Source organism: Pseudophryne corroboree, chromosome 5, assembly GCF_028390025.1.
Source record: "Pseudophryne corroboree isolate aPseCor3 chromosome 5, aPseCor3.hap2, whole genome shotgun sequence".
In the NCBI taxonomy this organism is placed as follows: Eukaryota; Metazoa; Chordata; class Amphibia; order Anura; family Myobatrachidae; genus Pseudophryne; species Pseudophryne corroboree.
Genome location: NC_086448.1, coordinates 107,230,138 through 107,245,154, shown reverse-complemented (window position 1 = coordinate 107,245,154; position 15,017 = coordinate 107,230,138). Strand labels below are relative to the sequence as shown.

The following is a 15,017-nucleotide window of genomic DNA, read 5'->3' as shown; positions in this document are numbered from 1 at the left end:
TTTAAGTGAAAAAAAATACTCAATGTGGCCACTTCATACAGGACCTGGGGGGTCATTCTGACCCGATCGCACGCTGCAGTTTTTCGCAGCGTAGCAATCGGGTCAGAACTGCGCATGCGCCGGCGCATGGCCGCCCGTCGCTGCGCTACGATCGCCTCTGCGCTACGATCAACTCAGAATGACCCCACCTGGTGCACTGAGAGGTGCTGTTTGGCAAAACTAAAGCCATCTGTATGTTCATACCAACATATTGCCTATCTTTGACTTATGACTACACCTGGAGAGGCGGAATGGGGGGGGTGAAGGGATGGGCAAGTACAGTAAGGGCATGTTTATGTAACTGCATCTCAGATGTGGACGCAGACTCACATACACCAAGGCAAGATATGAATAAAATGTTAGTTGTATTTGCATCAAAGCAATTGGTGTCAGACCTGCTACATAACAAGTTCAAATCGCTATTAATGGGACATTTGCACATGTGACATCATGATGTCACACACTGAGTGAAGGAAGATGGTTGTCGGGGTTCAGTATAATATCCCGGCTGATGGGAAGCCGGCTGTCACGATCCTGCCAGCAGTATCCCGCCAGTCACAATACTGGCAGCGAGCACAGTGAGTACCCTCGTGGGCTCGCCATGCTTCAGGCCCGGTGGCAAGCTTCGCTGGCCACAGGTTCTATTCTCCCTCTGGTAGTGGCGTGGACCCACCACATGAATGGGAATACCGGGGAGCGGACGGTATTCCGACCGCCGCCATTTTACCAGCTGTTGGGATTCCAGCATCAGGATCCTGAATGTCGGGATCCTGACAGCCAGTATATTAACTACATCCGGCATTGGCACTGGTGGCACATTCCTCACTATGGCCTTGTCTGTTCTAATTTTCACAGGCTTACTATAAGTTAATTTCTGGATGCTAAAGTAAAGCATATAACAATATTGGCTACACTACAAAGCCTAGAAATAATGTAGCATTTTATTTTGAATTACTGTATAATACATTTTTCTGAAATACATGAAGGTTCTTATCCAAAACACTTTTACCTATACTGTCCTGAAAACTAGAAACAACGGTAACTTTCTTACAAAAGACATAGGGGTCTATTCATGAAGCAGTGAAAAGAAGAAGAAACAGACCATGGCAACCAATCAGCATCTCCCTTACATTTTATAGAATGTATTTGATAAAGGCTTCCTTCACAGCTGATTGGTTGCTATGGGCAGCTTCTCCACTGGTCCTTTTTATCCGCTCTTTTCACTGCTTTATGAATAGGCTCCATAATCATCAGGTTCTTTTTCCTGGGTGGTCTTCTGTATGCCGGCGGTCGGGCTCCCGGCGCTCAGTATACCGGCGCCGGGAGCCCGACGGCCGGCATACCGACACTTATTTTCCCTCGTGGGGGTCCACGACCCCCATAGAGGGAGAATAAAATAGTGTGGCGCGCTTAGCGCGCCACCGTGCCCATAGCGTGGCGAGCCCGCAAGGGGCTCATTTGCGCTCGCCACGCTGTCGGTAAGCCGGCGGTCGGGCTCCCGGCGCCGGTATACTGGTCGCCGGGAGCCCGACCGCCGGCCAGCCGTAGTGAACCCCTTTTTCCTACAGTCACTAAGGCTGACCTAGGTCTGAATTCAGTTAGCTGCAAGATCCTACAAAATTCAGCAGCTAAAATAGAAAGCCATTGTGGCCACAAACAAAGTACTGAAACCTGTTCAATGCAGACTTGCCTACTGTCCCGAAAGTTGCGGGAGACACATGATTTTTTTTGGGTAGTATCCCGCACTCCCTGAAGAGTAGGCGAATCTCCTGCAGCTCACCCACTTCCAAGTGAAGTGCGCAGGATAATAAGGGGAATCTTGGGTCTGTATAGAGGGGGCAGAGGATACAATTCCGAAGGTGGGAACTAAAAGCCGTGATTTCTATCACTGAAACCTGAGTTATCCTGGATTTCTGCCAGACTACTAAAAAGTCACGGCCACAAGTTTCACATGCGTTAAAAAGTTGTGCAACCTAGTTCATGGCTAATTTAATGTGGCACTTAGAGCTGCACATATGAAATGCCCTTTTGGGTATACAGATATGTATGTGTCACGAAAAGTGTAACTGTAACTATAGTGAATTAATCTGTCCCATCATTTACTCCTCATAAATAACATTGTCAAGCATTACATGGAAATGAAAATATTAACACAGCTCACTGAGCTCAGGCAGCATGGCAGGTACAGTAAATGCCCTTTATCAGACCAGGAGTCTCCAATATATGCATTTGAAAATACTGGTGTAAATTTCTCATAACATGCATAATCACAAGGTGAGTTTATTAGATATAGAGGTCAATGTATCAAGTCTTGTATAGAGATAAAGTGAACAGAGACTCAGGGTCTATGTATTAAGCCACAGAGAGAAACAAAGTGACCTGAGATAAAATACCAGTCAACCAGCTCCTGTCATTTTTCAAACTATAGCACTCGTAATATGACAGGAGCTGATTGATTGGTACTTTATCTCTCTCCAAGGCAGGGCCACAACCGGGGGGGGGGGGGGTAAGGGGGTGCACTGGCCGAGGGGTTACAGAGGAGTAAGGGGAGGGTACTGGCAGTGCTGTGCTTCTCCAGTGAGGCAGCATATGGCCCCCGGGGAAGTATCTCTGACCCATCTGTCTGCCCGCAACTGGATCTGACGCTGTGCGGTGTGCTTCAGTGCCTGAGACCTCTCCTATACTGACGACGTCTTAGACTTTCTTCTTGCCATGCGATGCTGCGACTAGCGTGTGGTGCACCGTGCAAGCTATAGAAGGTGGCTGTCGGCTCTGTGTCTTCATGGAGCCTATGATCCCGGCTGCCTGCCCAACACCAACTGATAACAAGCTGCCAGCTACATACCACTGAGAGGACATGCTGCTCCAGGCATCTGCATGTTCAAAGGTGCAGTCACTGGTTTTACAGAGATCAAAGGCTCACATTGCCAGCCATCCACATGAAACTTAAGGCCAGTACTCATGGCCCGATGCTGGAGAGATGTGTGCTGAGCGAACCGCTCAGCACACATCTCTCCCGGCGCTCAGCACAGCGCGATCTGTGCTGAGCGTGCGGGGGGAGACGGGGGGGCCGCTCACTTCACCCAGCGGGTGAAGTGAGCGACCCGCTAGATTGGCCTGCATGCAGGCCAATCTAGCAGCAGCGAAAGCGATGCGCGGGGCTGCGCATCGCTATCGCTGTTAGGGCTACACACGGAGCGATCTTGCTGAAAATCTAAGCAATCTAGTCAGATTGCTTAGATTATCGCTCTGTGTGTACCCCCCTTTAGAGCCTAGACAACCTCCAGCTCTCACCGATTATCACTACAGCAGCTTTGTGGTGAGCTTAAAGACAGACTTTATTATCGGCACTGTGCTTTCAGGTAGCAGTATCAACCTCCACTTTGCCTCCCAGATGGGGAAATGTAGTGTAGCATATATAGGGGGATGTCGTGTAGTGATGTAGTGTAGCATATAGGGCGATGTAGTGTAGTGATGTAGTGTAGCATATAGGGTATGTAGTGTAGTGCAGTACATAGGGGCATGCAGTGCAGTGATGTAGTGCAGTGTGTAGGGGGATGTAGTGTAGCTTATAGGGTATGTAGTGCAGTGTATAGAGGCATGTAGTGTAGTGATGTAGTTCAGCGTATAGGGGGATGTAGTGCAGTGTATAGGGGAATGTAGTGTAGTGATGTAGTGTAATGATGTAGTGCACTGTATGGGGGCATGTAGTGGAACATGCTGATAGGGGGGCATGTGACAGAGACGCTTAGGGCATTTGGGGTGGGAATCCTAGTTTCGGCCCTCTCCAAAGCTTAATACATAGACCCCAAAGTACCAGCCAATCAGCACCCAGCTGCCATGTTACAAGCGGTCTTTGAAAAATGACTGATTGGTTGGTACTTTATCTTCATTCGCTTTATCCAAGGTTTAGTACATAGGGGTCTATTCATGAAGCAGGGAAAAGATCTAATTAAGAGATTTTTTGTTGTTGTGGAATTTCAAGATTCTATTGGGATTGAAAGTAGTGCGCTAAATTCATGGCAGTTAGTACAAAGCTGCTATAGGTGCTTCATACTGTAGATCTAATATATATATATATATATAGATATATATACATATATACACACACATATATTGCACATGAACATTCATACAGTTACTCTTATGCTAGGCATTACTTTTATTATATATTACATTATATAATAGGTCTAAAATATTGAGCAAATACCATAGGAAATATGACCCATTTGTGAATGAGTGAGTGCACGATAGAAAAGCATATATTATCATTATCCATATGTCAGCATTAGACAGCACAATAATATGCCTAATATTATACTGAGTTTAGTAGGAAACACAAGGAAGAAATGGGTAGAGTAGGATTTGGGTCCAGAAAAATATTGAAACATTCTATCAATTACGTTAAATGTAATAAAACCAAACTGTATCAGTCTACAGTACTTACATGAACTTTCATCACTGTTGTCCCCACAGTGATCAGTGAAATCACATACGTTATCCAGAGGCACGATGAACCCTTGTTTGCACTGAAACCCATTTCCGTGACTAGGTCGTATAAGGGCATTAATATAAAATACTATCAACGGGTAAGATAAACTAAATGCTTTAATCATTTGGCTTGATTGAAGTATCAAAACACATATAAAATAGCATTCAGGAAAAAAGTGACATCTGTGCTGTAATATTCACTAGCTGTGATAATTCTTACCATAACATATCATCTCGCTAAATAGGGCGGGTGTGTCTTTGGAGAATATTTAACTCCAGGATATTTATGGCCGGGCACTTAGTACTGATACTCCTGTATTATCAATTATTGTGAGTGTGCAACGTTCTGCTATGTCTGTGATGCTTGCTTGTGCCTGGCAGAGAGATCTGATAAGTATTCTTAGATAAACAGCCAGGTTTCACAATATGAGTAGCATGACTTACAGTATCTCAATTACTGTACATTGTTTCATGTTTCCTGAAACAAACTTCATTTAAACTGACAAATATAATTCAGAAGAGTTTAAAAAAAAATGGACAAGTTACTTTTGTCTCTATTGGTTAAAAACTAAATGAACCCTACTTATAAATAAAATACATTTTTACACTATCAAAAAAATCTGAATCTCCTAATACAGAAAAAAAAAAAACGTTAAAAAAAAAACAGATCAAGTGATGGATTTGAGGAAATATCTGGCTTTTTTTATTTTGTTATTCTTCTTAATAGCTGCAAAGGATGATTTTGCGAATAATACCCTTGACCTATTATGTTTCACTAGCGTTTGCCTGCGGCTTTGCTTGCGTAGATGTCTGTTGTTGCTCAGTGGAACTGATTTTACAAAGACAGTAGGGCCATCTAATATTGTTATGTATAGTTTATATTGTGCACGTTGATCACAAAATGTCTTTGTAAACAACAGTTGCCGTTTTTCATTCAGGGATTAACACAAAAAGATGCTTGGGGCTACTAACTCGTGAGCCAGTCATGTAAAGCTGTCCATGGGAAAAGCAGCTGGTCCTGAGATCTACGGCTGCAGCCCTGAGCCTTTGCCCCTACGACTTGTTGATGTTCATAGAGAAGCATATGCTTAGATGAAACTGCAGGCACTTGTATTACAAAGATAAATTGTTGTGGGTAAGGGTTATACGTGCTATAAACGCAGTCTCCCATGCACCACATCCCGTTAGAATTAGGTTCCTCTGCAGAGCAGTCACTTTTAGGGGGTAATTCAGACCTGATCGTAACAGCAAATTTGTTAGCAGTTGGGCAAAACCATGTGCACTGCAGGTGGGGCAGATATAACATTTGTAGAGAGAGTTAGATTTGGGTGGGTTATTTAATTTCTGTGCAGAGTAAATACTGCCTGCTTTATTTTTACACTGCAGTTTAGATTTCAGTTTGAACACACCCCACCCAAATCTAACTCTCTCTGCACATGTTATATCTGCCCCACCTGCAGTGCACATGGTTTTGCCCAACTGCTAACAAATTTGCTGCTACGATCAGTTCTGAATTACCCCCCTTAGTCGGGTTCTGTTGCATAACTTGAGTCAAGTTCCACAGAAGTATGATCAGAACACCAACTGTCAGTACGCCGAGTGTCAAGTGTCTGTTTTTTCTTTTATTGCTCCTCTCCCTGATGTCACATCTAGATTATACATACATCAGTTTCTTTCTAGGTCACTAAGCTATACAATAGCGAAAACAATCCAAATTCATCCAGAAGTTTTTGCGTGATGCCGGAACGAACAAACAGACAAAAAATTCTGATTGTTTTTTTTTATATCTCCATAGTTCATAAACAGTACCTAGAAGTACAGAATATTTCTCCAAAAAGGAAAAAAAATGCTATGTACAGACACAAACTTTACAGGTTTATTATGTTTATAGATATACAACCAATAAATGATGTTTTCAATATTTGTCACTTTGTCGCGATGTTCTAATGGTTTTATTTTTTCACACTAAATAACTGTGTAAGATTTGGCAGCTTTACCTTGAGAGCTGTAGAAGATATTTGCGTATATATAGATTTGTTGGATACACTCTGTAGCAGAATGTGTGTAATGGGGGTTACACACGTAGTGATGTGTACAGAGATCTATCACAGAAGGCTCAGCACACATCTCTCCCCCACTCAGCGCGATGTGTGCTGAGCGAGGAGGGGGGGGGGGGATGCATGCAGGTCAATCTAGAGTCAGCCATAGCGTCGCACTTCACTATCGCTATGGGGCATACACACGGAGCGATGTGTGCTTCATTTCTTAGCAATCTAGTCAGATTACTTAGACTTTAAGCACACATTGCTACGTGTGTACCCCTCTTAACGTTACATGCAATGTAAACATTTTCTAGCATCCATAGGATGAGTTTGCGCACACTCTGTAAACATGGCAGCCAGAGCCGGCCCTAACCAATTTGATGCCCTAGGAAAGATTTTGGCTGGTGCCCCCTAGCACCACCACTAGTTCTGTTGGAGGGGTGGTCTTCAGTATGCCGACTGTCAGGATCCCGGCGCACAGTATACTGGTGCCGGAATCCCGACAGCCGACATACCAACACTTTTTCTCCCTCGTGGGGGTCCTCGACCCCCCTGGAGGGAGAATAAAATAGCATGGCACGCGTAGCGTAGCGCACTACCGTGCCCGCAAGTGGCTCATTTGCGCTCACCACGCTGTTGGTATGCCGGCGGTCGGGCTCCCGGCGCTGGTATGCTGGTCGCCGAGAGCCCGGCCGCCGGCATACCATACTACACCCCTGCAGGAGATGCCTGGCATGAGTCAGCTGGTAGATCTGCTAACGTCGGGTGCCTTTTGTTTATGAAAATGCATCATATTATTTGCATTACTATGTGGCTAGGATGCACAAGCAGCTTCTGCTGATTAAAATGATATGCAGCATGCCTATATTTTGTGTGCGACTGCGGCTGTATCTGCATACGAAATGCTACATTACAGTGATTTCCAGGAATACACTGCAATGTAGCATTTTGTATGCAGATACAGCCACAGTCACACACAGAATATAGGCATGCCACATATCATTTTAATCAGCAGAAGCTGATGGTGCCCCTAAGCATACCAAATGCCCTAGGCATTTGCCTAGTTTGCCTATGCCTAAGGCCGGCTCTGATTGCAGCTCCCGGCCACATCTGTGATACCAGCTTGTGGTTATGAGCAGGTTTAGAATTCACATTGGGAAATAAACTATACTCACAGCCTGCTATCTAACAAACAAGAGAAGATGATAGAAGGTGTTATTTACAAAAACGCCCATTTGGGTCTATCAGATGCATTAGCAGTAAAGGAAGCAATAGTTTTTTTTTAAATGAATCACTTATGAACCAAACTGTGGGCCTCCAGCCAAGTACTATGTTGTGACCTCACACAACACTTACTTTGTGTTTATATTGGGTAGTACATTGATTGGAAGCATTGCTGTTCCAGGGATCAGAGGTCTGCACTCTGCACCCTGCCAATCACCACCCTCGAACACGATACCAGGGAGTAAGAATATAAGCCTCCTTACAGCCCAGATTAGAAAGTAAAGTTGGCTTGGTTTGAAGACGATTGACCACTTACTTTACCTATTACTCCCAGATGCAAATAAAGAACATTTCATTTTACAGGTTGAAATATTTCAATGGGATTTGCTGAGCGGAGAGAGTGACTGTCTGCAAAGCATTTTCATTCAAGTAAAAAGACTTAAGTTTCTTATCTGTGTATTACAGTATATGTTTTTAGTGTAATTTTAATACATGAAACACCATTTGATGAAATTGTATTCCATATTATTTCATATATATGCTTTTAATGCATAATAGAAGGTAGTAAATTGATATATATTTTTTATATGGTACATATGTGTCTTGATTGACTGTCTTACCAGTGGGACATTTTTTATTTGATTAGTTATTTAATTGTATTATTATTATTATTATTATTATTATATAGTCAGCTTACTTCCTATTGTTTTTTTCTTTTTTGTCTTTCATTTGTATCTGCAAAGTTTTTTTTTTACATAATATCCAAGTTTAGTTGTAATTTTGCCATTATAACAGAAAGTGAAACTCTACAATAGTGAAGACAACATAATTGAAATGAATGGAGCTACAGCTAATGCGGTAGTAATCCTGACTATATTCTGTCCAATAATCCAAAAGTTGGCGCAGGTGCAGTTACTATATGTGCGCTGTGGTTTCGCTCATATTGGGCCAGAGATCGGTATGAGATCCCGGCGCACAGCATCTCGGCGTTCGAAATACCGACACCAGGATCCTGCTGATTAAAAAGTTGACAGGGGTGAGTAAGGGGTGTTCTCCCCACCCCCCTAACCCTCCCCACCCACAGTGCCTAACCCTAACCACCCCCCGGAGGTGCCTAAACCTAACCCCGGTCCCCGCTGCCTAAACCTAACCCCCAACATAGCCTAACCATAACCCTCCGAAGGGGGTGCCTAAACCTAACCCCCCCCTCTCCGCAGCCTAACTCTAACCCCCCGGAACACAGCCTAAACCTAACCTCCCCCCTCATGGCTTACTTACCTCTCCAGCACCACGGTGTCTCTTATTTCGGCATCCCGACTGTCGGGATTCCGGCGCTGGGATGGTGCACCCATTCTGGATCCGGTGTCGCCATTCACAATAGTGGATGGATTCTAGCGTCGAGATTCTGACTGCCGGGATCCCGGCAGCTGGGGTCCTGACTGCTTCCCATTGCAGCCTATATAGACCATAGAGAACATTGAGCATCTAGAACTGTTTCTGACATGTATGCCATTTTCAGTTCAGCCTTCTGCAATTAACATGGTGTAGGTGTAAGTGCCATTACTAGTTACGGCAAGTGCTTTTGCGGCTGGGTAGCTGGTGGCAGTGTGATCGAATATATGTGCCTGAGAATAGAGGTGGATGTTCCCATGTGATTTCTGATCACGGAACATGGCATGTCATTATGTGGTGGCTAAACTGTGACTGCATTACCTGCAACTCAGAATGGGTTCAGTATGTTATGCCAGAGGAGGGAATCCCAGCGATTGTAAAACCGACGCCGGGATCCCGCTGATGAGAAGACCGACAGCGGTTAGTAATGGGTGTTTTACCCTCCCTTGACCCCCCTAAACCTAACGCTCCCTTCCGTCAGCCTGACCCTAACCTCCGCCCTTGGTGCCTAATCCCCCCATCTGAAGTGCCTAATCCTAACCTCCATCCCTGCTGCCTAAACCAAACCCTCCCTCCCCCGCAGCCTAAATATAACCTCCACCTGGGATGCCTAACCCTAACCCATCCTCCCCAAAGCCTAACCCTTACATTAAATGACCTCATCAGGAACTGTGTTCAAGAATGTCTGCGGCCAGCCCACAGAGGCGGTGTCTGGCGAATGGGGCTTGCGGCCATTTAAAATCTGTCTCTGACCGTCAATCAGAGCTCATGGACTGGCAGTGGCGGCTCCTGATTGGCTGCCGGCCTGTGAGCTGGAGATGGGAGTCAGGACACAGTGAAGGGCAGGAGAAATGCACGATACGCTCTGCTCCCCTCAGACACAGACGGTGGAGGCGGCGGAAGCAGCAGCCCAGCAACAGCTATGGGCTGAGCACTATAGGGGGCAGTATGTGCAACTGGCACTACTGGGGGCATTGTGTAACTAGCACTACTCTGGGGGCATTGTGTATCTGTCACTAATCTAGGGGAATTGTGTATCTGGCACTACACTGGGGACTTTGTGTAACTGGAACTACACTGGGGGCATTGTGTAACTGGCACTACTTTGGGGGCATTGTGTGTCTGGCACTACACTGGGGGCATTGTGCAACTGACACAACTCTGGGGGCATTGTGTATCTGGCACTACACTGGGGGAATTGTGTATCTGGCACTACTCTGGGACACTGTGTATGGCACTACTCTGGGGGCATTGTGTATTTGGCATTACACTGGGGGCATTGTGTATCTGACACTACACTGGGGCATTGTGTATCTGGCACTACACTGCGGGTATTGTGTATCTGGCACGGGCATTGTGTATCTGGCACTATACTGGGGTCATTGTGTAATTGGCACCATACTGGGGGCATTGAGTATATATGGTACTACTGGGGGCATTGTGTATATATATATTTATATATATGGCACTACTGGGGGCGTTATGTTTAAAAAAAAAAGTGTATGCACCAATTGATGCTCCACCCCTTTGGTAGCTCCACTCATATCACCACCCACCTCTGACCTGCCCACAGTTCCTGAACCTATTTTCCTACAAAAATAGCACTGGCTATACTGTACATGCCTGGCATGGTGTTACATGCAGTTCTTGGCTATAGTATACTATTAAACAGTTACTCTGAATGCATAATTAGCCATAGCAACATTAGAAGCAATCTGCAAAAACCCAATTATTAATCAGAATAAATTTTATTGGCCAGGTATACACATGTATACTAGGAATTTGGTTTTGGTTTCCAGAGCATCAGCCAGCTATTCACATAGAACGGGTAAACACATATGACATACATAAAATACACAATGCAGTAAAACACAGTAATACTGTAAGCTACAATTCCTAACACAAAAGACTACAATACCATAAAATAGGAGTGTCTACCATCCAGCAGCAATAGAGTGCAATATTACATTAAATGGAGATTTAGTTAGAGCGTCATAGAAGTTGTTCAACAGGTGGATTGCTTGCGGGAAAAAACTTTTAAAACTTCTAGCTAACTTTACAGGCAACACCCTATGGGGGTCATTCCAACCCGTTCGCACGCAGCGGTTCTTTGCTGTGGTGCGAACGGGTCGGAAATGCGCATGCGCGGCGGCCGCATTGCATACACGTGGCGTTGTGTTGCCGGGCAGCGGCCAGAACAAAGAAGAAAGTGATCGCTAGCGCGATCGCAAGAAGATTGACAGGGAGGAGGCGTTCCGGGGCGTCTACTCACTGTTTTCCAGGTGTGGAGATCCGAACGCAGGCGTGTCCAGGCGTTTGAAGGGCGGATGTCTGACGTCAATCCCGGGAACTTCGTCACTGGATCCATCGCACAGGGTAAGTAGGTTTGACCCTGGTCTTGTTTTGCAGGAAACTTTTTTAGCATAGCAGGGCTGCACAAGCTATCGCAGCCCTGCTATGCTAAAATACACTCCCCCATAGGCGGCGTCAAGTTGATCGCACGAGCAGCAAAAAGTTGCTACGTGCGATCAACTCGGAATGACCACCTATATCGTCTGCCTGATGGTAGCAATTTGAGCAAGTCGTGACCAGGATGTAACTGATCCCCTGCAATTTTCCTTGCACGCTTCTTAGCTCTAGACACAATTCTTGAACAGAGGGAAGGTCAGTTCCAACTATCTTCTCTGCCGTCCTCACCACCCTTTGTAGCCTGCATCTGTCACTCTCATTGGAAGAACTGTACCAGACTATGATGGAAGAACATAGTACAGACTAAACAATGGCTGAATAAAAGAGCAGCAGCAGTTTTTTTGGAACATTGAACTTCCTAAGTTGCCTCAGGAGGAACAACCTCTGCTGTGCCTTTTTTATAGTAGAGTCGATGTTGGAACTCCATTTCAGGTCCAGAGAAAGTTTGGTTCCCAGGAACTTAAAGGAATCCACCAACGACACCATACTATCGGCAATCACAAGCGGGGGTACTGTGGCTGACTTCCTCCTGAAGTCCACCACCATCTCCACTGTTTTGAGTGGATTTAACTCAAGGTTGTTGTTACTGCTCCACACTGCCAGCCGTCTACTTCCCGTCTATATGCAGACTTGTCCCCGTCCTTGATTAGACCAATGACTGTGGTATCGTCTGCGAATTTGATAATTTTTAGATTGCCCCTCCGAGGTGCAGTCATTTGTGTACAGAGAGAAAAGCAAGGGAGAAAGGACACATCCCTGGGGGGCGCCAGTGCTGATAGATCGCGCATATGAGGTAAATTTCCCCGCTTTCACGACCTGCTTTCTGTCCGACAGGAAATCGACAATCCAGGAGCAGGTAGATTCCGAGATCCCTAAAAGGAGTAATTTGGGGAGCAGAACACTAGGAACAATTGTGTTGAATGCCGAGCTGAAGTCAACAAACAGGACCCCCGCATAAGTACCCGGCAGGTCCAAATGCTGCAGAATATAATGCAGCCCCATATTTACAGCATCCTCAACATACCTGTTCGGCCGATAGGCAAACTGCAAGGGGTCTAGGTGAGGGCCTGTCACCTTTTTCAGATAGTTTAACACTAATCGCTCAAACACCTTCATGACCACAGACATCAAGGAAATCTGTCTGTAATCATGCAGGTCCGCGGTGACTGATTTCTTTGGAACCGGGATGATAGTGGAACATTTGAAACAGGAGGGCACCCTACACAGCTCTAATGATTTGTTGAAAATCCTGGTGAAAATGGGGATGAGCTGTTCAGCGAGGGTCCTCATAGCAGATGGTGAAACGCCATCTGGACCAGAAGCCTTCCTAGGTTTTACCTTCCTGAACAGCTCCTCCACCTCCCCTTGACCCACGCGTAATGGATTAGGAGACAGGGATTCAGGTCTACCTGGGTCGGAGCTAACTCTGAAGCAGAATGCAGCCTTTTCAAACCTGCAATAGAAATTATTCAGCTCATCCGCCAATTTCTGATGCATAGCAATGGCTCTCCAGACTGACACAGAATCATTTTCTGAGAAATCATCTATCAGTTTATCGGAGAACCGCTTTTTTGCCAACCTAATTTCTCTTGTGAGAGAATTCCTGTCCTGGTTATATAGAACCCTATTTCCACTGCTACAAGCCTCTTCCTTGGCCCTGCGAAGCTGCCTGAGCTGGGCATTGAACCATGGCTTATTGTTGTTAAAGATACAGAGAGTTTTGGATGGCACACACATGTCCTCACAGAAACTAATATATGATGTCACAATGTCCGATAGATCGTCCAAGTCTACAGCCGAGGCTTCAAAAACCTCCCAGTCCGTACAATCAAAGCAAGCCTGGAGTCTCAACTCATACTTGCCTACCTGACCCTCTCCATGAGGGAGAAAATGCTCTGTTCCTGGACTTTCCTGGTAATGTATGATTGCCATCACCTGTGGTGAAACACCTTTCTTATAAATTAACTAGCTTACCACAGGTGATGGCAATCATACATTACCAGGAAAGTCCAGGAACAGAGCATTTTCTCCCTCATGGAGAGGGTCAGGTAGGCAAGTATGTCTCAACTTTGCTTCACTGAACCATCTCTTCACAGTCCTAACCACAGGCTTGACCAACCTCAGCTTCTGTTTGTAGGTTGGAAGAAGATGGACTAAACAATGATCGGAAAGACCCAGGGCTGCACTGGGAAAAGAACGGTAAGCAGCCTTGAGGGTGGTGTAGCAGTGGCTCAGAGTGTGCCCTTCCCTGGTAGGGCACTTAACATGCTGCTTATACTTTGGTAGCTCCTGACTCAGATTAGCACTGTTGAAGTCGCCCAACACTATAAACAGGGAGTCTGGATATTTAGACTCCATGTCTGTTATACAGGCGGCCAGGTGATACTGGGCTTCATTCACACATGCCTCGGGGGAGGGGCGGAATACACTCCCACAAGGACAACAGAGGCACATTCCCGAGGGGAGTAAAAAGTTGATAATAAGCATCTTCAAATGTGGACTGCATGATTTACCCAAGATCGTAACATTGGTGCACCATCCGTCATTAATGTACAGTAGAAGCAAATGCCACCACCTTTTGTTTTGCCCGAGAGCTCTTTAGAATGATCAGCCCTGTAGCGACTAAAGCCCGGCAAGGACACAGAGGAATCGGCAATGCGATCACCTAGCCACGACTCCGTGAAGCATCGGACGGACGACTTCCTTTCACCATAAATGCTCTTCTACCTTTGTACCGTGTCTCCTGAGTAATTATTTATTATCTATAGCACCTTGTTGTTGTTGTTGTGGTTTTATTATTATTAAGAATTGCAGCTTTGTTTGCTCAGTGACATTCTGTAGAAGGTGAATAAACTCAGAGGTCTGGGAATTAATTCCAAAATAAAAAAATATAATTTTATGGTTTTCTTTTTAATTATTATTGTTTTGCAGTCTCAGCATTGGGAGAGCTCCAGTATCTCAGTTATACCCATAAAAGAGAAGCAGTGCTTTTCTAAGTGATTAATGTTAGCAAGTAAGATTATGAATTATAATCAGGATATGTAAGAAAAAGGTACACCTGTTGACGGGGGGTGGGGGGGGGGAGGGGGGTGTGGCGGGTGTAATAATGCATGATGCTGCACTGTGCCGGCTCTTCCCTATCTCCTGTCTCCTTCTGCCATCTTAGCAGAGGTGCGAGGTGGCAATCCGTACAGGCCGTTATAGTAGTTAGCCAGTAGCGGATCTTGCCACTGGCAAGCAGGACTTTTGCCCGGGGCGCCGCCTTCTGGAGGGCGCCGGCGCCATCCGGAGGGCGCCGCACCATGGCAAGATCCGCTACTGTGCCTGCCCGCTGTGTCCCCCACTGGTCCCCCGCTGTGA

At 45.6% G+C, this 15,017-nt stretch overlaps 1 protein-coding gene across 1 annotated transcript in view; it reads right to left on the bottom strand.

Moving 5' to 3' along the window:
* The window catches only part of MALRD1 (MAM and LDL receptor class A domain containing 1), a 1,363,691-nt gene extending 1,350,297 nt beyond the window's left edge, over positions 1-13,394 (bottom strand). The window contains exons 1-2 of the mRNA XM_063925153.1: positions 12,682-13,394; positions 4,487-4,587 (exon numbers count right to left, since the gene is read on the bottom strand). Coding sequence (XP_063781223.1) covers positions 4,487-4,587; positions 12,682-13,394 — 814 coding nt within the window. The remainder of the gene's footprint in view (positions 1-4,486; positions 4,588-12,681) is intronic.
* Positions 13,395-15,017: the final 1,623 nt, after the last annotated feature.